General features: G+C 44.3%; 2 protein-coding genes across 5 annotated transcripts in view; one reads left to right on the top strand and one right to left on the bottom strand.

The window, feature by feature from the left end:
* bahcc1b (BAH domain and coiled-coil containing 1b) overlaps window positions 1–15,775 on the bottom strand; it is a 70,782-nt gene extending 55,007 nt beyond the window's left edge. The window contains exons 1-2 of the mRNA XM_049759528.2: window positions 15,673–15,775; window positions 15,317–15,444 (exon numbers count right to left, since the gene is read on the bottom strand). The gene's annotated coding sequence lies outside the window, so the exon portion shown is untranslated. The remainder of the gene's footprint in view (window positions 1–15,316; window positions 15,445–15,672) is intronic.
* Window positions 15,776–16,111: 336 nt separating this feature from the next.
* On the top strand, window positions 16,112–27,005 carry slc38a10 (solute carrier family 38 member 10). Of its 4 annotated transcripts, XM_049759536.2 has the most exons (19): window positions 16,112–16,315; window positions 16,437–16,688; window positions 17,661–17,778; window positions 18,081–18,126; window positions 18,207–18,300; window positions 18,376–18,519; window positions 18,847–18,971; window positions 20,984–21,086; window positions 21,153–21,335; window positions 21,617–21,728; window positions 22,569–22,675; window positions 22,740–22,890; window positions 23,595–23,765; window positions 23,826–24,200; window positions 24,283–24,351; window positions 24,674–24,694; window positions 24,946–25,086; window positions 25,163–25,285; window positions 25,322–27,005. In XM_049759536.2, the coding sequence occupies exons 2-19, from the start codon at window positions 16,599–16,601 to the stop codon at window positions 26,320–26,322; spliced, it is 3,174 nt and encodes a 1,057-aa protein (XP_049615493.1). In that variant the 5' UTR covers window positions 16,112–16,315; window positions 16,437–16,598; the 3' UTR covers window positions 26,323–27,005. The 4 variants fall into 4 exon arrangements, with proteins under 4 accessions (XP_049615493.1, XP_049615491.1, XP_049615490.1 ...); XM_049759534.2 differs by lacking the exon at window positions 18,847–18,971 and adding an exon at window positions 19,457–19,581 and having other exon boundaries at window positions 25,163–27,005; XM_049759533.2 differs by having other exon boundaries at window positions 25,163–27,005.
* Window positions 27,006–27,054: the final 49 nt, after the last annotated feature.

Here is a 27,054-nt window from a genome sequence, read left to right as displayed (position 1 = left end):
CTATATGTAAAACTTTATAAGCTCATTTGAAAACGTGAAGCGTAGAGTGCATTTATTTCTATTTCCATTATTTCTTATGGCAAATTTCAATACTGCTACCTTGGTGTGTGTTTTTACTCTCCATTCACAAATTTAATAATGAATGTTCCCCTTTTCTGCCTTTATGGACTTGATAATTAAATATTACAATGCGGCTGAAGGTGAAAGTGTGTGCGCATCATTTGAGTGGTGTATTATTAGAAGCCATTTTGGGGAGTTATCCATTAATTGGGGGTTAAAGTCCATTTGCATCTAAACAAAGGGGATATGGGCCATCCATCTCCGCACGTGGGGAAGGGGGTTACTGCGGGGCACGGCGAGAGAGGAAGAGGGTGAGCTGGGTTGGGCTGCGGGGCAAGCGTGTCTTTACGCAAGCGTGGGGGGTGAAGCAGATAAATCTGTTGCCCTCAGGGGTGCATTTACATAGGTGAGGACTGACGGTTGGGCAAGCGGAGAGTGATTGAAATGAAAATACCAACACAAACACACTCTAGGCCGCTGTCCCGCAACCTTTAATGAGCCAAGGCACATTTTAGACTTCTCAAAAAAAAAAATCTGAAAAACTCAATTTAATGGATGTAAAAAGTCCACACTCCCGGGTTCAAAGGTTATTTTACTTATGAAAAACTTCAATTTTAGAGAAGAAAACATTTAAATGCTTTTGAAAAAAAAACTAAGTGGAACTACATCTTTATAAAATTAACTGATTTGTATTTCAGTACCATATACAGTACACTGTATATGTTTATGTAAAATATATTCCTTGGCTCAATCAGGGTTCGAGCCCTCACCCTATAAAGTCCCAAAGAATGTGCAGATTTATTCAAAGCCTGTGTGCGCATATGAATACACACAACAAAGCCCTGCACACACCAAAAACGCCCTACATACTGTGTGCACCAAATCCTTACATTATACCTTCAAAAAGAACCAAGAAACCAAATCTATATTTGAAACGAGATGATTTTTTTTCTTTCTTTTTTTTTATATCTTGCAGCTGCCTTCTTTCTCACCCTGCATGTATCCTCCCCTCCCTCACACACAGAGAAAGGATTTCCTAGCAACCATTATAATGCGAGCACACACACAACATGCTGGGGCTCCCTGCGTGGGCTTCCCCCTCCTTTCCCTCCTCCTCCTCCTCCTCCCCTTCTCTCCTCCACGGCGCGAGAGAAAGAGAGAGCGATCCCCTCTTCACAGCTCTACCACGGAAGCCCCCCGCACAACAGCCCGCCTGCCTTCCACGACACGCGGTCACACCGAGGCTTCGAGGATGCACGACGAAGCGAGGAAACCAGCTGATCGTTCCAAGGCGCACGAAAGAGAAAAAGTGTCGGGTGGACGACGATAGAAAGCGTTTTGACGATCCTCGAGGTGTCGTGGAAGAAAAACAAGCGGAATGGGTGGGGGGAGGGGGGTCGCTCGGGAACGAAGCGGACAAGCGAGCCTATCTCCGGGGCGCAACAGCACCGCGCGGTCCCGCATCTCTTCCAACGTATGGGCGACAAGTCAAGCAGTGTCTGAGCGCGTTTGGCTGACGAATTCCAGGGACAGTTTTGAAAATTCTCCGTGTGTGGGGGGGTTGGAGGTGCAAGAAGAGACTGCAGCTCCATATTGGAGACGCCCCCCGCCTAGCTATCACCAGCATCTCCTCCCACAGACGCCCCTCTGCGGCAGAGCGCCATTTTTCGAACGCCGTTTTCTGCACGAGATTTCTTTTGCTGCGGTTTCATGTTACACTTTTGGCCAAGAATGTGGACGGACGGCGAGGACATCACCCTTTGTTCTTCGTTTACTTTTTTATATTATTTGCACAGGTAAATTATTTTATTATTACAACGCGCAAATATTGTGTCATTAATGTATTTACTATCATTTATGCTTACAATAAGCTATTTTTGCACGTGTTGAGTAGTATAGTAATATATACAATTGTAATTGTAAAATATAAATATATTGTACATTTGCACAATATCGTCCTTACGATATCTAAATTTTAAATAATAGGTGACCGCGGCGTGTATCAATCACTATTTTGCAATCTTGCATGTATGTGTGTGTGCGTGTGTGTTTAGTTTACCCTAAATCAAGCAGTATTACTGTGACCTTTCTATTTCCATTTCAAGCGTAATTGACTTGACATTTTTATTTTTCGTAAACGTGTCTAGATTTTAAATGAGGAAAATCAAACTGAATTCCAATTAAAATTTTCAACGTAACTTGACAGAATGAGAACATAATCGCATGTGCGTGCGCGTGTCCGCGTGTGTTTAGTTTATCCTAAAGCATTCAACATGCCCCCCCCCCCAAGTATAATTGTCATGACATTTTAGTTTTTTCATGAACGTGTTTTGATTATAAATGAGGAAAAAGAACACCGAGTTGCAATTAAAATCTTGAACTCGTCAGCAGAATGTGTGTGTGCGTGTGTGTGCGCGTGTGGGTGTGCTTACGGGAAGAAGCTCCACAACGGAACTTTAATCTAGTCCTTTTTTCCCCCCTCCAATATAGCAAAAACAATTTAACTTTAAAAGGGGGAGCTTCCTCTCGGTTTTGTCTCATTTGATGTCGCATAGTCGTCTAAATTCACCAGACTTCGGCAAATGCGAAATTACAGGCTGGCTGCAAGAGCTTAGCACCACTTTACATAATTACACAGCGTGGACTGGATTTTTTTCAAGAACACGCTTTTAGTTCTACTCATCCTCTCACAACCTACACGACCGGTTTATTAAAATGCGCGTGTATTATCCTTATTATTTTATTCGCCGTTTTGGATTTCACGATCACATTTTGGGCTAAAAAAATCCACATTCTCTTTCTCCGTGTGCGTGTGTGAAGATCACACGCTGCACGAACGATCTCTGGCAGCTTTGTTGAATAATAACCACGCGCGTTCGTGTTTTAGCGTGGAAGCTTGATAGTTTATTTTGAAAATTCTAATTTAGCCTGCTCATATCTGTTCATTAATAAATTCATTTAAAAACAATCGAGCAACTTTTACGTGATAATCAACAAGAGGCAAATAATAATTTAACATTTAATTTGCTTTTTGAATGGATCATATTAAATGAAATGTTATGTTATTTTTAAACGAAAATAAACCATTTTAAGTTAAACAATATACTGCACTGTATTATGGGTGATTTATAATGAATGCCTGCTTTTAGATACAATAATTGCGCTTAAAGATTTACATATTGGGTCAGAATCGGTGAACTATTAGCAATTTTATCAACATATATAATGTTTATGAATGAAACTTTTGAGTTTAATTTGAATCCTTTTACAAATAATGTTATGCCTGATTGCTCACAGACCTTACATGTTATGCCAGGGTGTGTAAACTTATGAGCACAACCGCATATTCTCTATTTTTTATTCATTAAACATTTTATATTCTGTTAATATATGGATTGCTGTTATTTGACAAATATAATTTAGAATTATACTATTGAACACACAAGTATGTGTGTAGTATGTGTGTGTGTGTACATGTGAGTATACATGTGTGTGTCTCGTGAGCTGTATAATGTGAAATTAAGGTTTTTCGGTTAGCATAAGTGTTTTCTTTTTGTAATTCAAATTAATTGTGATGTTGGCGGTAAAGAAAAATAAAATAAAATGTATTTCACAATAAGTGGTAGTGTGTGTTATGTGTTCTATTGACTGCGAGTCCTCCGGGTCATATACGAGCATGTCGGGGTAGTAGCGAGCCGAACAGGACCCAGTCGGCAGGTTCTGCCGGCCCAGCTGCAACTGACTGACCAGACAACAATCACGTGATCCATAGCCAGTGTCCTATAATGACATCACAGTCCATTAAGAGAGGCAAATGAACTAAATGATGAAGCTTTGAAGTGGAATATAAGAGAGCGTCATTAAGTCTGGGGAGCCGGCCTTTTTCATTACATGCTGCTAATAGCAACACAACAGTTTCCTCACGTTTGCTTTTGATGAATAAGACGTCCTCTGTTTTCTTCACGCTGTTTTCCCCATTTAAACACACGAGTCAGATTCAGCTAATTAAATGAAAACATGGTCAAATGAGACACCATTACCATTTACTATCTTCTTCAGAGGAAGTCTTTTATCTAAAAAGTTACTTTTATGCAAATACACACTTGGTTGCCACAATATTAGGGACACCCAATGTGATCTAGTGGAGGCGTATTAAAAAATGTCAGCTAACGACCTTTTATTTGTAGCTTGGTTGTAGAACCCCAACGCAGTGCATTCTTTAATACTAATCAAAACAAGCACATGGACAAACTTTTATTTTTTTTAATCAAAGACATCTTTATTTTGTCGAAACCTTACTTTCCCAAAAGCAGTCATTTCGACGTAGCTTTATCATCGTGCAAGTGGCCTGTGAGCGTACTGCTGCAGATACAAACACATTATACATGAGAGGTTTTCACTAGTAGTTAGTCAGAGGCGGAGCTGTCAAGAGGTAGTGGTGGAGGGGTCCCGGCATCCCCCCCTGACCCCCCCCTCGGTCCCTGCTGCTGCTACTGGGAGAGCCTGGGAGAACCCCCCACCCACCCACCCACCCACCCTATAGCGAGAAGGCACCCAGCTAAGAAATACAATATAAACTCAATTAAATGCAGTCTCCACTGCGATTTACCGCAATGAATGATAAATTGGCCGTCGTCCCCGCACGGTGGGATCTCCGAATTTGCAATAATGGGCAGAAACATTGGAGGAAATATGCAAGAGCCCGCATGGTTTACCAAATTTAGTCCGGGTGGGGCGACTGTCCGTGTGTGCCTTTGTTCGAAAAGGCCTGCTCAAATAACCGGGTTTGCCTTGCATGTTGCGTTTTAGGTCAAAGTGGCTTAAATTGCTCATTTGGTGACATGGGCAGGCTGTGAGAAAAAAAAATTGTCTGGAAAAGCTCACGGCATGATATTGGTAAATGGCAAAACCGAAAACAGTGTGAATAATAGTCCGGGGGGAAAATAAACAAAAATGGAATAGGGTTGTAAACAATTCAGACCTGTTTTGATGATTCAATTGTCATGCAACGAGAAAAATATAGTTTTGCATTAGTTTAGTTTAATTAATTTAATCTCAGTTTTGAAGCACCCCAAAAATATTTCATAAGACTACTCGATTGTCATCATTTTTGATTCTTTTCAGGAATCAAGAAAAATATTTTCAGCAAACGAGAGTCCATGTTGCCTCAATTCAACCTTTGTATTTTGCCATGACCTCATGTAAAAATAAAAAATAAATCTATCACATGAATGATGACGTCACTCTTTGTAAACAGATTATAAAATGCAAGCAAACTCGATTGATAAAAATAGTAATCCACGACGATATTATTCAAGAGTTTAGAAAGAAATCAATAAAACATTGTGCCACCATGTTTAGGACAGCGACACACATTTGAATTTGAATCAATTTTACTGTTAGTCGGAGCACAAAGACAATTTCAAAACAGAGTCTTTCGGAGCTTTTTAAAAAAAGAAAACATACACAAAAATGATCAAACGGAGCCGATTCACACACAAGTCAAATACTACAATTCAAAACGGATTTGTCTAATTAACTGGGAAGTTTAACTGTCGCTCAGACGGCGTCAAATTTAAGTTCTGATGGGGATGTAGCGCTAAGTCCAACAGCAAAAGAGCTTTATCATAGAGGAATATTGATTTTTGCAGTGGATTGACTGACACACACACTCTCTCATACACACACACACAATTCTCTTCCCTTTATTCCATTAATCTCTGTGAGCTGTGTAAGATACTGGAGGGTTAGTGTAACATTGTGCAGCTCTAATGTATTCCAGCCCTCACGTTGCCTGTGGCATCCATATGTTTAATTCCACTACAAATGTTTTGACAGCAAATGAAACTCTTTTCCTTTTTTTTGCTCCATACTTTAGGTTTGTGGGGATTTTTTTTTCTCCCCTTCCCGTCCCCCCCCCCCCCCCCCCTTCTCTCTTTCTCAATGCATCTAAAGGGATTTTCTCTCACAGTGATGCTTTATTTAATTAGTTATGGACCACCTGGAGTTCGAACATCTCCCCTGGCTGATGTCAGACTCCGCCAAGTACGCAAAAGAAAACAACGGATTAAATTTATGATTACGAGGTGCAACGTTCATTAGAATGAATGCGGGGGACTGGGCTCGCTGGTCACAATATTAGGTACAAATGCAAAACTTGGATTATTCTTAAATAGCTCTGCACGTATTTACGTTAGGAAAAACTATATAGAGTGGATATTAAAAAAATTCTGCACACCCCAGTTCAAATGCTAATAATATAATGATGATGACGGGTGGTGGCAGCATAGATAATTGAATAATTTTTACGTAAAATTGGCAGCACAGTAGAGCAATGTGGTCAGTCAATTAGTATGAAGGATTTTAAAATAAAAGAATTGATTCAGGTTGCAAGAATGTCAGTGGAAAAGATTTTTTTTTTTTTAAATTAACGTTATAGGTTGTCGGGCATGGATCATAATTGGTTTCATGTGTTTGACCTTTTGAGGCAAGCACTTTAAACACAAAAATAAACAATTGTCAAATAAAAACCTCTGACAGATTCAATTAAATGGGAGTATTTTTTCCTTATGGGACATGCCTTTGAATTTAGCTGCGGACGTGTAGTTCAATATGAACTTTACCTTTTGGGAAAAAAAAAAAAAAATACACGCAAGGAGACAGTTCAAGTACGACCCGATGGCTGGTCAAAGAAACATGTCTCTATTTCTCCGTCGGTGAGGTCATACTGTATGTATGTACACACAAGAAGAAGCAGTTATCTTCTGTGCACAACACCATCAACGTGTGTTGGGGGAAGGAGAAGAGAGGCAGTCAGATAGGGAGAGTGCGGGAGAGAGCGAAGGGCTGTGTGTATGTGCGCGAGTGTGTGTGTGTGTGTCGGGCAGGAGGTTTTAACGTGTGTTTCCGGTGCAGGATGGCCCATTCATCATTCTCACATGGTGGGTTTACTTTGCCAGTGATAGAGAAAGCTATGAGGAGCAGCACTACAGGGAGAATTAATGTGGCTGTCTTGGGAGGAGGGGCACGTCAACTGGAGCCGATGGCCAAAGCAGATGTGAGAGTGTGTGCCGGTGCGCGTGTGTTTACGCGGCGGGGTGTGTCGCAGGGTCACATGTGCTTCTCCGTTCATGTCCTGTCATACATGTCCAAAGCCAGCACTTTCTTTCGTCCTCATAAAATTAAAAGGAGGTGAGGTGAGGCCACAGCTGAGCCTTTCTTCATTCCTCTACGGCCTGACACTCCCCCCCGCACACACACTTTTTTTTTTTAAAACAAGGCCTTTGCTTTAAATGCTATCACACCAAATTGCGCGAGTGGGCGCGCGGGTTCAGCATGGGGTCAGGTGACATAACTGATGAGCCCGCGACGCCTTCAAACAAACCGCCGCCGCCATGGCAACTATGCTACAACTTGACAAAGGAGAGGGGGTCAGAGGTCGCACGGGGAGGACAGATGAGGAGTCGCATCCTTATAGTCGGCGTACGCGCTGCACGACTCCACACCTGCGCCGCCGCAGGTTCCCGTCCGAGGGAGCTCGAGTGGAACGCAGGGTGACGACCTCTGACCTCTGAGATCAGCCAGTCTCATGTTGTGGGGGAAATGACAAGCTGGAGAGCAAAAGGGTGAGCCACAGCCTCCCCTGCTGGCCCCACGCTGAACCGCAAGCTAACGTAAAAGTGCCGACGGCTGAGGTCGGACCCTGAAAGTCTTTCTGATTAAACTTTACTAAGGGTAAGATGGGGGACACGAGAGAGTTGTCATGGTAACCGTGAATAGAGAACACCTGTGAGGATCTGCATTTTGTCATGTCTTAGTCATGCCTGAATACAACGATAATGATGCAAAGTCAGTGTGGACGTGCACGCACACGCACAGATGGATTGTTTGAGGTCACCCAAAGGGGCACTGGAATTAGTTTTGAATGTTCACATTATTATTGGGTATCATTTCACTGTATAAATTGAGTGCAGATGTGGAAAGAGCATGGCCCCGAGGCCATTCCACAATCCAACCCACAGAGCATTTACATGATCATTTGTTTTGAATATTTATTGTATTAATTTAGCCAAAATTGGTACATGAAAGTGTATTTAGTCACTTTATTTATTGACTTGATTTTTTGAGTTATTTCAGCTCAAATGATTGATTTATTCTGAATTTGAGCATTACTGGTTTACATAACGCGAGATCTCAATTTGTGTAATTTTTTTGGTGCTTTCTATTTAAGTCTATGTTGGCATTCGTATGTATGTAAAAAAAAATCCCTACTGCTCATATGATAATAAAATACTTGGAATGTTTTTGACTGGTATGTTGAAAAGGACCCAGGGCATGTTCTGATGGAGTAGGTTTGTGTGTGTGTGCGTGTGAGTGCGGCTCTGAGTGACTGCAGAAGAAATGAGGGATGATCTTTATGTGGCAGCCTATTTGCTTTTGAATGCACAAAGTTCAGAGGCCTCAAACGAGAGGTATTGAGTGCAGTGGGTTGAGGGAGGGGGGTTGTCGGAGGGGGTGCAGAAAAGGGGCGTCACGTCACCGACTGTACTGTCAGCAGACGCAAAAAACGAACACACGCAACTTGCTGCGGGCCTGTGATCAGCCCTCGTGAGCGTCACTTCAGAGGATGCACCGACAACGCAAATTCACATGCGGGTACGACTCAGGATCCTCCTTAAGCATCCTCGTAAAAGGACAAAAGATTTTGCCGAGTTTGCTTTTTTCCCCATTACATGCTAATGCAGTTTTTGTATTCACCTTCTGACAAAGAGTCAAATAAATTAATCCCATAGGAAATAAAAAAATAATTTTGTCATGAGGGAGTTTAAATCAAATCAAAAGAATGTTGGGCTATATTATTCCCAAATCCTAACAGATGCTGGCTATTTTATACCCTTCATTCAATTTTGTGGCAAGGACAAAGAAAATAGCGATTAGATACAAAACTGATGAGATTTTCTTTTTGATAACGATTCATTTTGTATCAGCCGAAAACTACAATTCAAAACTGAAATTAAAAATGAGATATTTCAGAAAAAAAAGATTTCCTTACTGACATCCCCAAGATCAATTTAGGAAAAATACAAAATGTTTTTTTAATACAAAATGCCTCAGGGTGTTTTGTACAATTTCCCCCCGCGTCCCCCAAAAAACATTCCCTGGTGATTTTTCTAAGGAGCTGCAGTCTGTCAGAGGTCTGCTAGCAATGAGAGTCTCCTTAAAGGTCAGCGGGGGAGTCAGTGGAGAGGGAAACACATTGAGAGGGGGGGGGGGGGGGGGACTGCTAGGTCGCCAGCCTGGCCTGGGGACAGCCCGGGTAGGCCTGCTGACCTTTTCTGACGCTGGCGAGGCTCTGGATGAGGAGAGTGGACCAATGTGTGCGGCCTGAGGGGGGATTAAAGGTGGGTCGTATCTAAATGCGCCCACATGTTAAGGAGACTGCACATACTGGCATTTATTGTCCATATTGTCAGCGGGTGGGGGAAGTAACTAAGTATGGATACTTAATCACTGTACTTGAGTAGATTTAGTAGTACATGTCCTGAGTGTTGTTGTTAGTCACCTAAATGTTGAACAGAGGCTGTGATTTACCGAAGTCAAATTCCTTGTTTGGCACGCTCAAACATGGCGAATAAAAAACTCTTAAATCTTGAATCTTGAATTTAGTTCGCTTTTCTGACGATTTTTACTCCTCACTAGGTCGGAAAACAGACATCGGTTCTGCTCCTGACGAAAGCGTATTGTGTCAAAATCAATCTAATGCTAGCGAGTTCTTAACAACATAAGATTATTTAGAGATGGCTTTTTTCATTGTGCCAAGATATTAAAATGGCTATTGTGTAGCAGTAACTATGACAATATGGTACGCAGGCTCCCCCTAGTGGCACGTGAAAGAATCACCGAATTAAAGTTGTGAATAAAAATTACAGTTGCTTTAACTTTTCTTCTTTTTGGCACTGTTAAAAAAAAGTATTACAGAGCGTCCCTATTATGAGAGAGAATACAGTACAGATTTTTTTGTTGGTAACAACTCTTTGTACTAGAATAGTAAATTTCTGTCTTTTTTTTTTTCACTTTTATCAGTACAACAGTTAAACCAGCCCTTTTTCCAAACGCATCAGTAGAGAGTGAACACCTTTTGCCACGTTTGCCATCGACAAGGCTTTGAAATGTTTAGCTGTCGTATCTGTGAGTAAATAACATACAGTATATTGAAAAGGCAGGGGGGGTTGTACTTTGTCAAACAGGTCGTTTTACTGTTTTGGGCCGACAGCTTGGCACAAGCTGAAAGGCGCAGAGTAAATAAAGTGGCCGTTATGTGTGGGCTCCACTAAATAGCTGCTCTCTTGTGTCTCCAAAAGAGAGGCGGAAGACGTGATCACGAGGAGAGCCCGTGTCTTTTCTTCTCCTCGCCGCTATTAAAGGCCCTCTTCTTCTCGCCGCCCCACTTCTCCTCTCAGCGTTCCCTTTCTGCTCCCTGCGTCCCCCCACTTCTGCCGTCCTTATCCTCCCCGCTATCTTGCCCCCACAGCCCCCCACCCCCAAAAAAAAAAATCCTCAAAAAACACACTGGGCCCGCCCAGCAGCTCTTAAACATGCAGGAAAGCGAGATCAATGGTGTCCACGGCGAGGGCTGAATTTCGATGAGAACAGAAGAAAGGAAGAGGAAGGGGGAACAAGTAGAGGCGGGGAGGGAACGTGAAAAAGAGGAGGGGGGGCAGAGGATAGTATATCCCGCACGGGGGAGGAAGAAAAAGAAATGGGAGGAATGTTGAAAGCTATGTCGACGACGGAGTGAGTGTCGAGTCTCACAAGGCCCGATCCTGAGATGCGTCGCAAAAATCTGTCGAACGAATCGTGCTTAACTGTGCATGTCTGTTTAACGCAATGACAACTGCGTGATTTTTTTTTTTTAGTTGTCAAAAGTCTCATAATTTAAAGCTATGACATTTTAGAAAAATAATTTCCACCTGTTGCTAACCCTTAATTCATAAGTTACTCAATACATGACAATATTATAAATGTCAGGGAGATATGCGAGAAAAGTTCCAACATCTTGATGTCATCCATATGCTGAAAAAAAAAAAGTGTCTCCGTCATGCACTTGGGTAAAGAGCTAAAAAAAAAAAATCAGCTCAAATGAGTAGGTAGGTTGCTCCAGCTCTTCTTCAGGAACTGTCAGATGCTTAGGCGCTCAGTCTCGCCACAACCCTAGCTTCTCACACACTGACTGAAGAACAAGTCCTGAAACATTTCTGACACCCTTCACGTACAGTACACACGCCGTCCTGTTTCCACCGATTTCCCCTCCAGTTGCGGCCCACTCGGACAGTAAATTATCACTCCCCTGCGTCTGAGGTTTGCAGCCGTGCGGAGTTGCCTGTGAGACCCTCCTCTGTCTTGAGGTGAATGTGAAGGAATTCCCACCCTCTGTGTGCCAAACCCTAAACGCTGCAAAAAGGAAGCTATGGAGCATGCAGCTGCACGCCCGCGCGGACACGCTCGCTCGCAAAACCCTGATTTAAACGCGTGCAAATGGGCACAAATGTTCGTATATGCTATATAAAACTCCCCCTGAGCGATAGATCATTGGCAACAGGTACACACACACACACACACACACATACAGGCTGTAGATCATCACAGTGGGCCGGGACGTCAGCACTCCCGTACACAGCAAGCCTCAGAGCAGATTTAATAGAGGAAAGCCAGCATGAATTCCCGCAGTCATTCTGTTCCACTCAAACATACCATTCACAGCGCACTGCCCCTGTTAATGTGTGTGTGTGTGTGTGTGTACAATGTGCATATATGAATAAAAGTCAATGTGTTCTCATGCAAATTCGACATACCTGTGTGTGTACGTAAGGCGTTGGGGGTCATGCATCTTGTATGAGAGTGCATGTGAGCGCGTGCACGGGTGTTGTAGCAAGAGAGGCTATATTGACCCATCAGTGCTGCTCTGTCACCTCGTCTCTTTATGAGTCTGGCCTTTGAAAAACAAACTGGATTTATGGTCAGTTCGAGACTGTGTGGATGTGTGTACGCCGGCGTGTGACGGAGAATGGGAGGGAGGGGTTGAGCGAAAGCCGGGGCAAATTGGTAAGGACGTCGTTCCCAAACGGTGTTTTAGAGCAGAAAATGGAAAATAATACTGTCTGAGCCAGGAAGTGATGACGGAAATGAATGTTATGAGAGGAGTACAGTAACATTTAACAACTCTATAAAAACAAAAAAATACAGTACAGTATGGTGCCGTGAGCTCCAAGTGATACGACTTTGGTATTATGTGTATTTAAAACAACTTTGCCTCTAAGTTTGCTAGCTTGATGCTAACACAAGAGGAAAAAACATTAAACAGAATTTACGTAGTAGTCTTGTAAAGCTAACAGCGATTTGAACAATAACGTGAAGCAACACATGTAGACAGACAATATAACTATATTTACAGGTATTCTTTATCCTCTGCAAAGAATGATTACTGCTGCTACCGAGCGGTTGTGACAGTTTTACATGTGTTGACCTAAAACCGGGTTTTTCTTGGGGGGCAGAGGGGGAGCATAATTTTACGCATAAACATACAGCTGATAAGATGTCGATATGAACACGTAAACGCTGCTCTGCGTGCGTGCATGGCGTGCAGATGGCTACCTGGCATCTTTCTCTCCTGCCCGCGTGCATCTTCAAACCGCTTTGCTTCAAAAATTGATTTCACACTTGCGACCCACCTATACCCCCGCCCGCCCTCCCTTGGAGATGAACAGAATACACTTTGCCTCTCTATTTTTTTTTTTTTAAAGCTTAAATAATACCAGAGCAGACATGCAGCATTTTCTGGGAGCCTTTCTTTTAAATGAGTCTAATGTGTGGTCCATTTGCCTCATTAATGAGACTGACACACGCCGCTCAGCCAAAAAAAACGCCTATTGTGCGCTTTACCTTGGAGTTGCTAATGTGCGGCGTTATCCGTTAGTGCCTTGCTGATGGTCAACTAACAAAGTCTTAATAGAAGACAGAGGGGACGGCCGGGACAAAGGTAGGCAATGTGGAGTGGGACGCGGCCAATTCCAGTGTGAGAGGCCTGCCTAAAAACGCTATTCATGGGCCGTCTAATGCTGGTGTGTAATTAAATGTGATTACCGGAGCAGAGGGCTCCTCTCTGCTTCTCCGAGGGCCACACGCAAGCTGCGGAGGAGGCGGCGGCGGCGCGCGCTCATTAAGGAGCCGCTAACAGATGTACACAAGCGGCGGCGACCACGAGCCGACCTCGAATCTTTCACACTCGAACATCAGCGCACGCGAGAATGAACTCCTCTCCCTGATTTCGAGATGCTCGGGAATCAGGAGGGATTATTTGAATGGGAATAAAATGGGAACTGTCATGACAAAGTTTCCATGAGACAAACTAAATCTCTGAGAGTGCAGGAAAATCAAACACACCCACGTAGGAAGGTCACAAATAAAGAATCAGGGCATCTTGTCAGGGATAATCACACATCAAGCAACTTGAAATCCAAACAAAAATCAATTACGGTGTACGCGCGTACACGCACACGCCTGCTCTCTCCGCCTCCGGTTTCCTGGGCAGACGCGGTCCCCTGGCGCTCATGGGAAATAGCGAGCACGGCAGGCCCCCACAAAGGCGTCCTTTCAGCCGCCCGCATGCTTGACCTGCATGGGGTCACCGCTCTGCTTTGTGCCCCGTGACCCCCTCGGTCACTCTGGGGGTCACAGCGAGGACCCTGGGTCAAATCCAGATGCCTGCGTCTAATTTCGCCCAAAGTGGGTTATCTGTCCAAATCTGCCCTAAAATGTGCCCCTCGCCCCGCCCCGATAACCCACGACTACTTCCAAACACATGACTGACCCTTTGGAATATACATCGCTACACCGCACTCTTAATTGGACTACCGGGGAGAAGAACTCAAGCGTTCACACATACACACACACAGGCCTGACCCCTATAACTGCGGCAGTATACCTCAACCCGTGGCTTTTGCTCTAGCTTGAAGGATTAGGTGCAGAAAGACACACACACATACACGCGCGAGCCAGCGCGCGCACACGCACACTTATACGCAGCAGGCCTGGCCGAGGGTCCACCTTGAGGGATTAGGTGCGGAAAGACGGGACCCTCCAGCCAATCAAGTGGTCTGTCACATTGATTTGGAGGGGTCATCGGTGCACGAGGAGCAGGGCTTTCCTGTCTTAACCGCTCTGATCACACACATATGCACACACACATTGATAAGATGCTGTATTTATCGTGTAAATTAGAATCGTAGAAGGTTGTCAGTGACCGTATTTTTAGACACCTTATTTTGTCCCTTGACCACTCACACAAAATAATCGCATCTCAAATAATCTTGCCCCAATTGAGACGAATGGAAATGCTATCAATATTTTCCTGGGCTACCAAATAACAGATTGTGCAATGTGTGTGTGTTTTTTTTTTTTTAAACAATATTATGTGTAATAAAATGAACATGAACAATTAAAAAGTTGCTTTGCAATGGTAAATATTGTAAACATTTATAACGTGTACATAGAAGCAATGCAAACAAGCAAAGTGTAAAACGAAATGCTAACATCACTTTCATTTTTTAGAATCAAAATTCAAAAACTTACCTGGTTTTCCACTTACCTGTACTTCTTATTTGCAATTCATTTTTCAACAATTGTTGTATTTTTCATTAATTATACAACACACACTTTGTCCCCCCACCCCCTCCCTAACCATCACATCCCAGCCTCAGAATAACCTTGATCTTTGGAGATACAGCGTAACCCTTTTTGAGTAAAACGCTTCCCCCGTCCCCCCTCCCACCACCGCTTGAGTCTTTCTTCCATTTCCTGGTCAAACAACACAATAGTCTTCTATCTGAGAGGGCACCAGGCAGGCAGCAGGAATAAACCATCACAAGTTACATTGAAAGTGCAGGACTTTAATGTTTTTTTCCCCCCTGAGTACGTTTTAGGGTTTGTTCTTTTTGGTGTGTTTACCTTCACACCTTTAGCCTCTTGTTTCCCTTTCCTGACCGGAATTGGAAGGCTGGGAAAACAGGATCCACTTATATACATAGATATATTAGTGTTGTTATGATTACAAAGCCAATCAGTGTAAGAGGAAGTCGGCCGCACTTTTTGAGTGCAAGGGCCCCAACTGTTTTATGTTTGTTCCTATATGACCCATTTTCAACGCAATTGAGTCCCTAATGTCCCCTATTTGTATGACAAATAAGAAAACATTGCTTACCTTATCTCCATGTTGGTTTGCATACTTTTGTCCACGGCATAACCACAAAACATCAAACGCACTCCATGTTGGTTCACGGCAAAACCACAAAACATCAAACGTCGGTGCCATTATATATTGAGGCCCACCTGTAAATATAGCAATATTTAAAATGACTAAATTTATATATATTTTTTCCCCATATTAATTTTGTAACTGTTTTCACTCACAACTCTATATTCAGGTGCTGGGGGAGGTCATACAATGGTATTATTAAAGTAACAAGGAAGAAAAACATAATAAATGCTTGGAATAGTTAATGATGTGGACCACAAGCAGTTAAATAGAACCATCTGGAAGGGGGTCAGTGATGCTACCTGCTGTCAACTGCTCTCAACAGAGACATCTGAAACATGGCATCTGCATCTCCATTTATCAGATGAAAGCCTGGAGACATTAGAAACAAATGACTAGATTAGATTAAACTTTATTGTTGTGACAGGTCACAAGTGCAACGCAACATAATCCAGATCACATCGAACTATCTTGTTACTTTCTTTTCAAGATTTGTGGATGATGTCATGATGTAAACATTTATCAGAATGGGTCATGGATATAAATTGACAATTGGGAAAAAAACACAGACTTTTGCATGCAAGTACATTTTGGTTTCTATACTTTTACCAACGTATTCCAAATTTGAACAGTGCTTTTTTTGGACTTTCTAACAAAAGTACAAGCACTATCGACGCGCTAGGAGGCGTCCGAGTGTTTCACTGACATGGAGGGCGCAGCCTGTGTTGTCTTTATTCACTTCCTCGACTACAGTCGTTACTTCCTAGTTACGAGTGTGAGCTGCTTGGGGGCAAACCACTCTGAGCGCATTTGATTTACTATTTCCAACAGTGTTGTTTTTTGAATAACATCTTGCACGCTACTTTGTAGACAAAGTCGCCATATCTAGAATTCATGATTACATAAACAGGTCGACGACGCGCTCGGTGTACGATGAAACTGACGGTAAAGTTCCTATATTTGTTTTTTGTTGATAAAACCTCCTTTGTGACGCATACATTCACGTATTAGTATGTTTTATATTCAAAGGTTAAAAGTATTTAACGTATGTTTACTGTCCCTACAGCGCCACGTCACTGACAGAAACTGATGAACCCCGGAAGTCAGACGAACCCCGTGACAACTGTGACGTTTTGACGTTTACTCCTGTTATTATATTTTGGGTTTTTTTTCCTCGTGTTGTTTGGAATTCTCCTACCGAAGGAAAGAAGAGGTAGCCTTTCCCAAAATGACGGCGTCGAACTGGGGTCTCATCATGAACGTGGTGAATAGCATCGTCGGCGTGAGTGTGCTCACGATGCCCTTCTGCTTCAAACAGGTGTGTTAATGATGGCGTGCGCGTGCTCGTAACACCTCAAAGTGAGTGCGGGCGCGCACACGTTTCAAGACCCGCTTTTAAAATTTGAAATTAACTTTTTAAATGTTTGTTTTCATTTTTTTGCTCATTACTTGTCACCGAACAAATAATAACGATATTTATAATAACTTGTGTTGTTGAATAGTTGGCTTTTTGGAGTGCCTTCCCACTCATTAAGTGTACAATAGGTCAGGAAATCTAGTAATCAATCAAGTGTTTTCATTTATTTGCCACTAAGATGTTGCAATAACTGCAAACTCCCCTTTTATGTTTATCATAAGAGACCAACATACAGCTTAAAATAAAATTAAAATCTTGGCTATACTCATCCAGTAAGTTACTTCCTGTGGGATTTGATATTAGTTTCAATAAACAACAGTTACCACACAGTAATCATGTAAATAAACATTTGTTTTGTGGGAGAAAATGAAGCTTGCCTCTGGATTTTACTACACAAATATCCCATTGGATATTTACTGCAGTGATTAGCTTGTTTTGTTCGTCAACAAGTTAATGAAGCTCAGTAGTGTCTCAATCGTAAAACATTGATAGTCAATGACATAGCCCAAGGTGCAGGATTTTTTTTTCTTTTTTTTTTTTTTTTTTACAGTAGTTCCTCATGAGTCAAATTAAACCGGAGGCCTTCATTAAGCAGGAAAACAAGGATGGAGATTCTTTAAAAGTACTTTAGAGGAACACTTATCATTGAGGTTAGTTTGGAAAGTTTACTTTTCTTAGTGGAGGATGACCTTTTACTGCAACACTGCACAGGAATAAATGTTCTAACAATGTAATGCTGCAGTCAAAACTAGAAGAGAGCTGATGAAATGATGACGGGTGGAGCGTCGTTTTTATAATAAAATCAAATTGGTTATGTATGCGCAATTGTTCATGGTTGTGTCCTTGTTTGTTGTCTTCCTGTTTTGGTCTCAGTGTGGGATCGTGCTTGGAACGCTTCTGTTGTTCCTCTGCTCCTGGATGACCCACAAGTCATGCATGTTCCTAGTTCACACCGCCAGCAATACCAAGCGAAGGACCTATGCGGGATTGGGTGAGATGTCATCTGGGAAAATGTGCAGGAATTACTTTTTTTTTTTTTTTGGGAGACCCCACCAAATAATACCTTCACATTTTTCTGTTTGGATCACGGGTGGATAATTCTAAAAATATTTTAAAAAAAAAAATTATGTTTAAAAAGTGTGTTTAAATGTGTGGGAAGTTTTTTTTTTTTTTTTTAGTGTGGCATGTTTTGTTTTGCTGATTCTAATATCAAAAGAGAAAGACTATTTTTAGACATGGCCTTGTGTTTGTACACAGATTGTTCACACGCTGACGTCATATTTGTCTTTGCAGCTTTCCACGCTTACGGCAAAGCAGGAAAAACTCTGGTGGAAACCAGGTGAGTCAATACGACACATTTATGTCTGCGTTTACACACACAATATATTTGACATGCTGCGGTTTCTCGTGTCCTTGCAGTATGATCGGCTTGATGTTGGGGACGTGCATCGCCTTTTATGTGGTCATTGCCGATTTGGGTTCCAATTTTTTTGCCCAGCTTTTGGGCTTGCAGGTTTGCATGAATATCAACGACAGAATTTAACATAGCACGAGAACAATTTGGTTCTTAAATATTTTTTTCTTCTAGGTGACGGGCGGTTTTCGCGTGCTGCTGTTGATTGCCGTGTCGCTCTTCATCGTGCTCCCATTGAGTCTGCAGAGGAACATGATGTCCTCCATTCAGTCCTTCTCGGCTATGGCGCTCATGTTCTACACCTTCTTCATGTTCACGGTGAGTCGATCGCTCCACTTGGAACGTGCAATACCAAATAGGGGGTGTGGGGGGGCTCTTTCTTGCCTGTCGTATCTCATCTGTGTGTTTGTGCACTCACAATGTACTCCTGCTTCCACAGACTTCTCACCGCACCTTGCAAGTAACTTTTTAGGTCGTGGCGACAACCTGGAATACGTTTTCTGATCCCTCTAACAATCACAAATCTCCTTCTCATCCCTCCCACTCTTTCCTGTCCCTCATTTTGACTTCCTGCCCCCCCTCCCTCTCCATTCTGACGCCCTTCTCCACTTTCTCCCGCCGCTCTCCCCGCTGCTCATGTTGTAGATAGTGTTGTCGTCCCTGCGCTACGGCATAGTCTCGGGCTCCTGGTTGGAGCGGGTTCACCTGTGGCGTATGAAGGGCGTCATTCAGTGCCTGCCCATTATCGCCACCACCTTCTGCTGTCATCCGTAAGTAAACCACGGGACCCCCATCTCACACCATCAGGAGGGCAGCGGAGGAGGAGTGGGTGAAAGAACGTTCAGTTCGCCAGCTTCTCCTCAATTTCTCACCCTTTGATTTTCCTCACGTGTGTGTGTGTGTTTGTTTGGATGGCAGTAGCAGTGTTAATAGTCAATATTTTGGACCCCCTCTTATCTCGTTGAGCAGGCCGGGTACAGTTCCAAAGTGGTTCCACGGATGAACCTTTCGCTCGCCTTCTTTCATTTTTATTCCTTGTTTACTCTCATTTTGTTTATTTCATTGCCATCCTCATCGTTTTGACTTTGGCAGGTTTCTGCGCAGCATGGGGTGTCCATGTCCTCATTTCTTCTGGTTCTCTGTCCTCATTCATGAGTTATTTATTGCATGGGAGCCCCCCCCCCCCCTTCCTTCTTTCTTCACCTGTCTTAAGTTGGTTTGCACTGTAACCCCCTACCCCCCTCCGTCCCCTTAGATGGTGCTGTCTTCATTCAAACACGGGCTGCTCAGTGGCCGATGGCTAGGGCAGGTCAATGTGGTGCGCTGGGAGGGGGTGTTTCGCTGTCTCCCCATCTGTGGGATGGCCTTCGCCTGTCAGTCGTAAGTACGCCTCTTGCACAGGACTGGACTGTAAACGTCTCACAAGCTCAGTGACTGACATATAGTGGTTCCCCCCCAAGACCCCACGGTAGATGGGTGGTCACATTTTATCCTTGCATGATTTCTGGAAAGCACAATCTGACAATATGCAGTGCAAGGGAATTCTAATTTCACCACGACGCTGCTGATTCTTCTACTGTGCCTCTCACGGTCACACAATTATTTTACCCATTATGGATAGACAGTGGGAGTTTCACATCATCTTCTCATTCAACTTTTTTTTTCTTATTCCGCCTTTTATCCGTAGCATCAATATGTTTAACTTTTAGAGTTTTTCTTCCCTCAAAGTCATCTGCATGCTCTTTTTCTTTGGTGTCTTCTATGTTAATCTTTCCTATGGGTTATTTCACGTAATGTAATTTGAATGCAGCAGATTTAGAGTGTGTGTGTGTGTGTTTGTGTGAGAACGAGAGGTAAGTGACATCAAGCCTGTGACTCAGGCAACACCCTATTAAGTGAATTCAGAAAAGAAAAAAATAATAATTGTATGCATTTGAAGGGAAAATGCTCCATTGGCATCTTTATAATTATGTGGAAATTGGAAATGACAGCAATTGAAACCTCATTTCATATACTTGATTTTTTTTTTTTAATCATTTAAATTGGACATAATGGTAACAACACTCTTCTCTGAAATTCAAATCTCAAATTGACAATTTATTCTCACTTTAGTAACTATAATAATAAAAAAAAAAATAAAAAAACACACATTTGACTGCAGCTACGTGCAATAAAAAAAATTAGTTGCGCACACACTCAAATGCTTTGTGTGTCTGGGTGCCAGGTCCCACTAGTGGCGCTGAGTGATATTTGGCAGGGTGATGCGTTTGGCCCGTTGTCAGGGCCCGAGCGATGCGGGAGCGCCGTTAGATGGCAGGCAGGCATCTGAAGCCAAAGCACGAATCAACACGCTGGACTGCGGCCCTCCTACGCGCCAACGCTGATGCAGTCACGGCCTGATTAAATAGCTTTCAGCACATTGGAGTTTTATTACATTCATGAACCGTGTTTACTCGCCGTTACATCATTACTTAACATTGCCATTATGACCGAATGGGAGCTGGCTTTGTTTTTTTTTTTGTTTTTTTTAAAGGCTTGGGTGCAAAAAAAAAAAAGAAAAACGTATGCCATTTTGTTTAACCTTGGCATTGAGATTTAATGGTTTGTGGATGAAGCACCGAGTGGGAGTCCAGGGCAGTTCTTGCTCATAAACTTCCAAGCGTGTGAAAGTGAAAGAGAGAAGGACAGAACATGAGATAACGGAACGGAACTAAAAAGTAATTTCCTTTGCTACGAATCCTCTCGCTCGCTGTTTCCATGTCGGTATGCTTTTCTCTCGCAGTCAGGTGCTGCCCACCTATGACAGCCTGGACGAGCCGTCAGTCAAACGCATGAGCACCATCTTCACCTCGTCCCTCAACGTGGTCACAGTCTTCTACATCACCGTCAGTGCAGACACGCCATCTTTTTATTTCACGCCGACGATTAAGACTCCCATTTCTTTCCTCCAGGTGGGATTCTTCGGCTATGTCAGCTTCACGGAGAACATCGCCGGCAACGTGTTGATGAACTTCCCCTCCAACCTGGTGACCGAGGTCATCCGAGTGGGCTTCATGATGTCCGTGGCCGTCGGCTTCCCCATGATGATCTTACCGTGCCGCCAGGCCATCAACACCATGCTCTTCGAGCAGCAGGTGACTTTGAAAGTTCTCTTCCGTGACCGCAAACAGTATAGCGGCACGCTCGGCCTATCCATGCGTGTGTGTTTGCTGTGCTTGATTAGAAACCGCTGCGTCATTCTCAATGGCGTGACCTATATAAGTCTTCAAATATACCATCGTGACCTCAATTTCACCACCCCCCATATCTACACATGAGCTTTGGTACACAAACACAGCTGACTTGAGCGCCATTTGCCGTACACAAGTGAACATCCAAACGAGTGTCTAAAGTTTGTCTTGTCAACCCCTCGCAGCAAAAAGACGGCACGTTTGCAGCCGGCGGGTACATGCCCCCTCTTCGCTTCAAGATGATCACGCTCAGCATCGTGTTTGGCACCATGTTGGGAGGCATCCTCATCCCCAACGGTACAGTCACCGTGTGTGTGTGTGTGTGTGTGTGTGTGTGTGTGTTTCATTGACTGGAGGTCTGGAAAGGTGCACGTGTTTCTTTGTGTGGGCAGAGTCACTGGGACACTTTAACGACCCGTGCGAATGTGACTTTATGAGGCAGTGACTGTCACACCGCAACGCAGTCCTTAAATCAGGGCTCTAACTTTTATCTCCTTTCAGACGGGTAGACAGCGGTTGGGGGGGGGGGGGGAGTGTTATTCGCGACAGTTCCACGTACGCACGCCGGCAATGTCGCTGACTCGGCATCAGGTCTGAATTGGTCCCGCTCACGGTTCCAAAATGGCGCAAGAGTTGTAACTGTTAGAATGAGTTTTCTTGCATTCATCCTTTTTATGGCCACTGCGTGTTAAACCTTTGATAGGTTGGCCGCTGCAAAAGAGAAAAAAAACACTGTGCTTGGCTCTTTGTGTTTCTAATCAGACTAATAGACTGAGGAGAAGGGAGGTAAGGACCCCGGGGGAGAACAGACACTAAATCTGAGGGAGACAATATGATGTCCGTCCTCTGGATAAGCGATGCCTTTCGGGTGTCTGACATCCAGCCAACTCAGTGGACGGATCCAGGGGGTGGGCCGAGGGCGGTCTGCCGCCAGGAGTTGGATGCCAGGGACGCGAGCCCAGAGTGAGGGGCTGGGCGGCGGCTGATTGTGAATGGCAGTTGAATGGCGTTACAGATAAGGAGCATGCATTTGGGGAGCAAGAGGCGACTCCCCTTTTTTGCCATTGTGACATCATTGCTGATTGGAAGGCATTGTAAGACTACAATGTCAACTTGTCTGCTTCTGTGTCTCTTTAGTGGAAACCATTTTGGGTCTGACTGGAGCCACTATGGGGAGCCTCATCTGTTTCATATGCCCCGCTCTGATCTACAGGAAGATCCAGAAGAGCAGCATCATTGCTCAGGTGCCAGACATCTATTAACAACATTTTTGAAAGTCAACTAAGAGTTTCTCATCTTCTCCAATAGCTCGTGCTTTGCGTCGGTCTGGGCATCCTTCTCATCAGCACCTTCACCACATTGTCCATCTCAGCCCAAGGCCCCAAAGCCCAAGCTCCGCCTCCTCCTCCAGCAGCCGACAAGAGCAACATGCAAATCCACAACATCATTGAGCTGCACGGTAAGCCACGACATCGGTGGCTTTAACACCTTCCCTAATGACGCTAACATTTTCATCCGAGTCCAAGCAATGTAAGGAAATTGCGATCCAGTGGTAAGAAGAAGAAAAAAAAAAATACACGACATTATTTCTCATCTCATGCCCAACAGAATGACTGATAGGGAGACAGGCCAGGCAAGAAGATAAGACTTTGATAGTATCTCTGAGCATCTCTGAGCGTGTGACATTGATGGAGCAGGAGTGATGCCCTTCAGACCGAGGCAATTTTCTCAGCACCCCCACTCCCTCATTTCCTCTCGACACCCTTCCCCCCCCTCCCCAACAAATTCCGTCTTTACCTACCTACTTCCAATATCTCCCCGGGCGCCTCAAAAAGGCCTTTAAGCTGCTTCTATATCAAGGAAAGAAGGAAATATTAGTTTGCCAGAGAAAGCAACTGGAGGTAAGAAAGAAAGTTGATGTGCTGAGGTTCCTGCTAGTTTCGTTTTTTTTTCAATATCAACTTAAATGTCTCTCGCACTCGTTTCCTGTTGTCACCATTTCATTTCAATGCCATTGCTGCAATTTGCTTTTTTTGTCCATGTATTGAACTGCCACCTAGTGGTGAGAGCTGCTCAGACTTCAATGTGACGTCATCGCCGTAGAATTGTATTATTGGCTATGTGTGCCAAATTGGAAAAGTAATTTTATTTGTCCGCACGTAGAGAATCTTGCTAATGTGAAAGCAATCGACATCGACAAGCCTGAGCTCCCGGCAGTGGATGAGCTCCAACCTAACAAAAGGCAGCCGGTGGAACCCCCCCAGATTAAAGGACCCGTGGAACTTCCTGACAGCAAGAAGGAGGAGGAGGTGCAGTTGGACCGCCCCGATGCAGGTAAGAAAACTGAACCCGGATCAGAACACGACGTGGAATCCCACTTGTTTGTCCGCGCAGGTGTAGCCGTGCCGGAGGGAGAAGCCCACCGCCATGAGCCGCCCATCCCGCGTGACGAGGTCCACGTAGACAGCAGGAAGAACAATGCCGAGTTGGAGGAGGCGATGGAAACAATGGAGGAAGAGCACAAACGAGATCAAGAGCCAGGTCAAGATGCCGCGAAAATTGAAGAGAGCGAGGAAAAGGTCCTCAAGCCTGAAGTCGTGGTTGTGAAGAAGGAGGACCTGTCCAATGAGGTGCTTGAAAAGTCAGCAGAGAAGAAACAGGAAGTTGTACCCCCAAAAGAAGTGGAGAAGCTCGATGTGGCCAAAGACGTGCTCGCCGTACACGCCGATGAAGACAAAGTGGACAAAGCCGTCGAGGCTGCAGGCAAACGTGAGTAAATTAGGCCAACGTCAAAATCTGTGGCTCAAAGTTGGAAAAGCGCTCCAAGCTTGATACCTTGATGTGATTGTAGCGCCATCTGCTGTTGAAGAAGCTCAAGCTGCTGACGGCAAAGATGCCGCCGGAGATGAGAAAATGGACGGTGAGTGCAAATTACACGTTGAATTTATTCACAATGAATGAATACGTAAAGACAGTTTACAGTTAAATGTTTGTGTTTGCCACTTTTAATCACTCTTTGCTTCTTTTGTCATCGCTTTCTTGCTTATTGCACTTTTTAAAGATAAATTTGGGGAGAGGGAAGCTGAACCTTTCTCTGACAATGCAGGATACACGCTTGGCATTTATTTTTATTTTGGCACTTTCTCATTTTGTTATTGACTTCTGCTCCCCCCCCCCCCCCCCCTCCTTTCTTTCTCCTCTTCAATCTTTACCTCTTTGCTCCTTTCTCTGCCGGATCACAGTGATAAAAAAGCTGGTTGCAGGTATGACATCCCTCCCGCTCCACCGTGTCTTGGTCTAAAATCTCTCAAAACTCACTATTTATTGTCCATATTGATTGTAATAATATAGCGACACGTGTGATGGACTAAACTCACCATTCCCAGTCGTCTAACGTAGTCCTTGTAGTGTTTCGATATGTTAGCGTAGATTTTGATCAAATAATGCATTCATCACCCTCGGTTGTTCTTTCCTTCCACGGCCTCCTTTTAAGTCGCTGTCTCCGTCCTTGTAGAAGGCCAGCTGGACCACGCCGTACTACTGCAGGTCATCAAGGAGCAGCAGGAGCAACAGAAGAGACTTCTTGATCAGCAGGAAAAGCTTCTGGCAGTCATAGAAGAGCAGCACAAAGAAATCCATCAGAAGCAGCCAGGCGGTATGTTTTGTGTATTGTCTTGTGGATTTAGATTTCGAAATCTAATGTTCATCCGTGAAATGTGCTGCTCCTTCAGAACTCCAGGAGCACGCGGAGGAAGCAGAAGGAGGAGCAGGGAAGCCCAGAGATTCAGCCCTGGTCTCAGATGCGCAGCAGCCCGAGGAGCCGGCAGACGCCGGGGCGCCGCAAGTCGCCGGGGTGCTGCAAGTCGCCGGGGCACCGCAAGTCGTCGGGGCGCCGCAAGTCGTCGGGGCGCCGCAAGTTGCCGCCGCCGCGCTGCCGAATCTTGTTCAGGTTGAAGGCAAGGCACCCGATCTAGCCAAGGTAGCTCCTCCGGCGCCTTACAAAGAGAACAACGCGGTCGAGTCCCATCAGCAGAGCGAGCTGGGGGCGAGAGGAGTGCCTCTCTTGAGGAAAGTACCCGAGGTCCACCAGCCAAAGGAACAAATTGTCAGGGATGAAGACAACAAGCTGGATGATGAAAAACAGAAGCTGGAAAGCGAGGCCCACGCCAGACTGGAACAGCTCGAGCGGGAGAAGAAGGAAAAAGCAGCGCTGGAGGACAAGAGAGCGGAACAAGAAAGATTAGAAAAAGAACAGCTGGAGAGGGAGGCAAAGCTGGCCAGAGAGCAGGAGCGACTTGAGAGGGAGAAGATCGAGAGAGAAGTGCAGGCTCGGGTGGAAAAGGAACGACAGGAGAGAGAGATGAGGGAGAAGCTGGAGAAAGAGAAATTAGCGCAGGAGAAGGCCGCCGAAGAGAGACGCCAGCAGGAGATTGAAAAAGCGGGCGAAGCTTTGCTTGAGAAAAAAGAACAAGAGGCGCTGGAGCGAGCCAAAGAAGCCCAAAACGCCGGCAACGCCGCACAGGGGGCTTCCAATGAAGACGGCGAAGCTTTGAAGAAAGGAGGACGAGACCTCAAACAGGAAGTTGCCGCTCGGGCGGACCCGGGAGAGGACAGCAAAGCCGAGCCGGTCAAAGCCCAAGCTCGCCCTCGGGGCTCCCATGAGAAGGCGGACGACGAGGGAGAGCTGGATCTAAAGCGGAGGCGCCGGGCCCTGGGACCCGTCCAAGACGCCGGGGCTCTTGAGGTGCCCAGGGCCGTGCATGGGCTGGAGCCCCTGCTGGAGCTGGGGGGGCCCGACCTGCACGTAGCCCTGGAGGAGAAGCTGCTCGCGGGGGCCATGGTGCACTCGCGGCAGATTAAGCAGGCCTCAGAGGACAAGAAGATGAAATAACTCAAACATTCTCTTTTCCACTTCTACCTGGACAGCCTCCAGATATACAAGTCGTTGCCTTAGATTCGCTTGCCTTCACAGATGCAGTGGTGCCTTCCAGGTGTAAATTGAATTTTTTTTTCTAAGTTATATTGAAAGACTTTATGCGGCAAATGTTGAAATTGTCCAGTCCTTATTAATTTGTACATATTAACTTATTGTCTCGTGGGGCAGAATTCGAGTGATTATTAAATTGTTTATATGTACATAAATCTATGCAAATCGATTCTATTGACTATTATGAGTTTAATTTGCCCATAATTGTTTTCTCCCCCCCCTCCAAATTGAGATGTAAATACTGTAAATATAATACTTCTTTAATTTTGAGTCTCAATTCAACATAATGCTGGAGCAGCCTGTTATATTAAAGGTAATTTTTTTTTGTATGGTTTATTGAAGTTACTTTCTATTTTCCTCTTTGATTTCTGTGTCTTGTAATCCATGTGCAGCAACGGACATGTCAGCTATTTTTGCTGTCGAATTACAGAAATATTTTGGACAAGTATCAGTATTATATCAGAAATGTAGTTCAAAACATTTCTTCAGCACATGCATCGTTTTTGTACAAAGGTATTTTTTGACTATTTTTCTATTTACAATGCCTTTATGTGTATTCAAATGATAATAAAGACTCTGTCACAAAATTGTGTAATTCGTTTTTTGGGGTATGCTTAGGACCAGCAAATCAGGACA

Source organism: Syngnathus scovelli, chromosome 21, assembly GCF_024217435.2.
Source record: "Syngnathus scovelli strain Florida chromosome 21, RoL_Ssco_1.2, whole genome shotgun sequence".
In the NCBI taxonomy this organism is placed as follows: Eukaryota; Metazoa; Chordata; class Actinopteri; order Syngnathiformes; family Syngnathidae; genus Syngnathus; species Syngnathus scovelli.
Note: the sequence above shows the minus strand (reverse complement) of the source record. Positions and strands in the feature narration are given on the sequence as shown.

Bases quoted from the DNA above. Each gene is read 5' to 3' on its own strand.
- slc38a10 (XM_049759534.2), top strand. From the start codon at position 16,599: ATGACGGCGTCGAACTGGGGTCTCATCATGAACGTGGTGAATAGCATC. The intron at 18,520-19,456 runs GTGAGTCGATCG...CCGTCCCCTTAG, and splicing joins ACACCTTCTTCATGTTCACG to ATGGTGCTGTCTTCATTCAA. The intron at 25,087-25,162 runs GTATGTTTTGTG...CTGCTCCTTCAG, and splicing joins CCATCAGAAGCAGCCAGGCG to AACTCCAGGAGCACGCGGAG.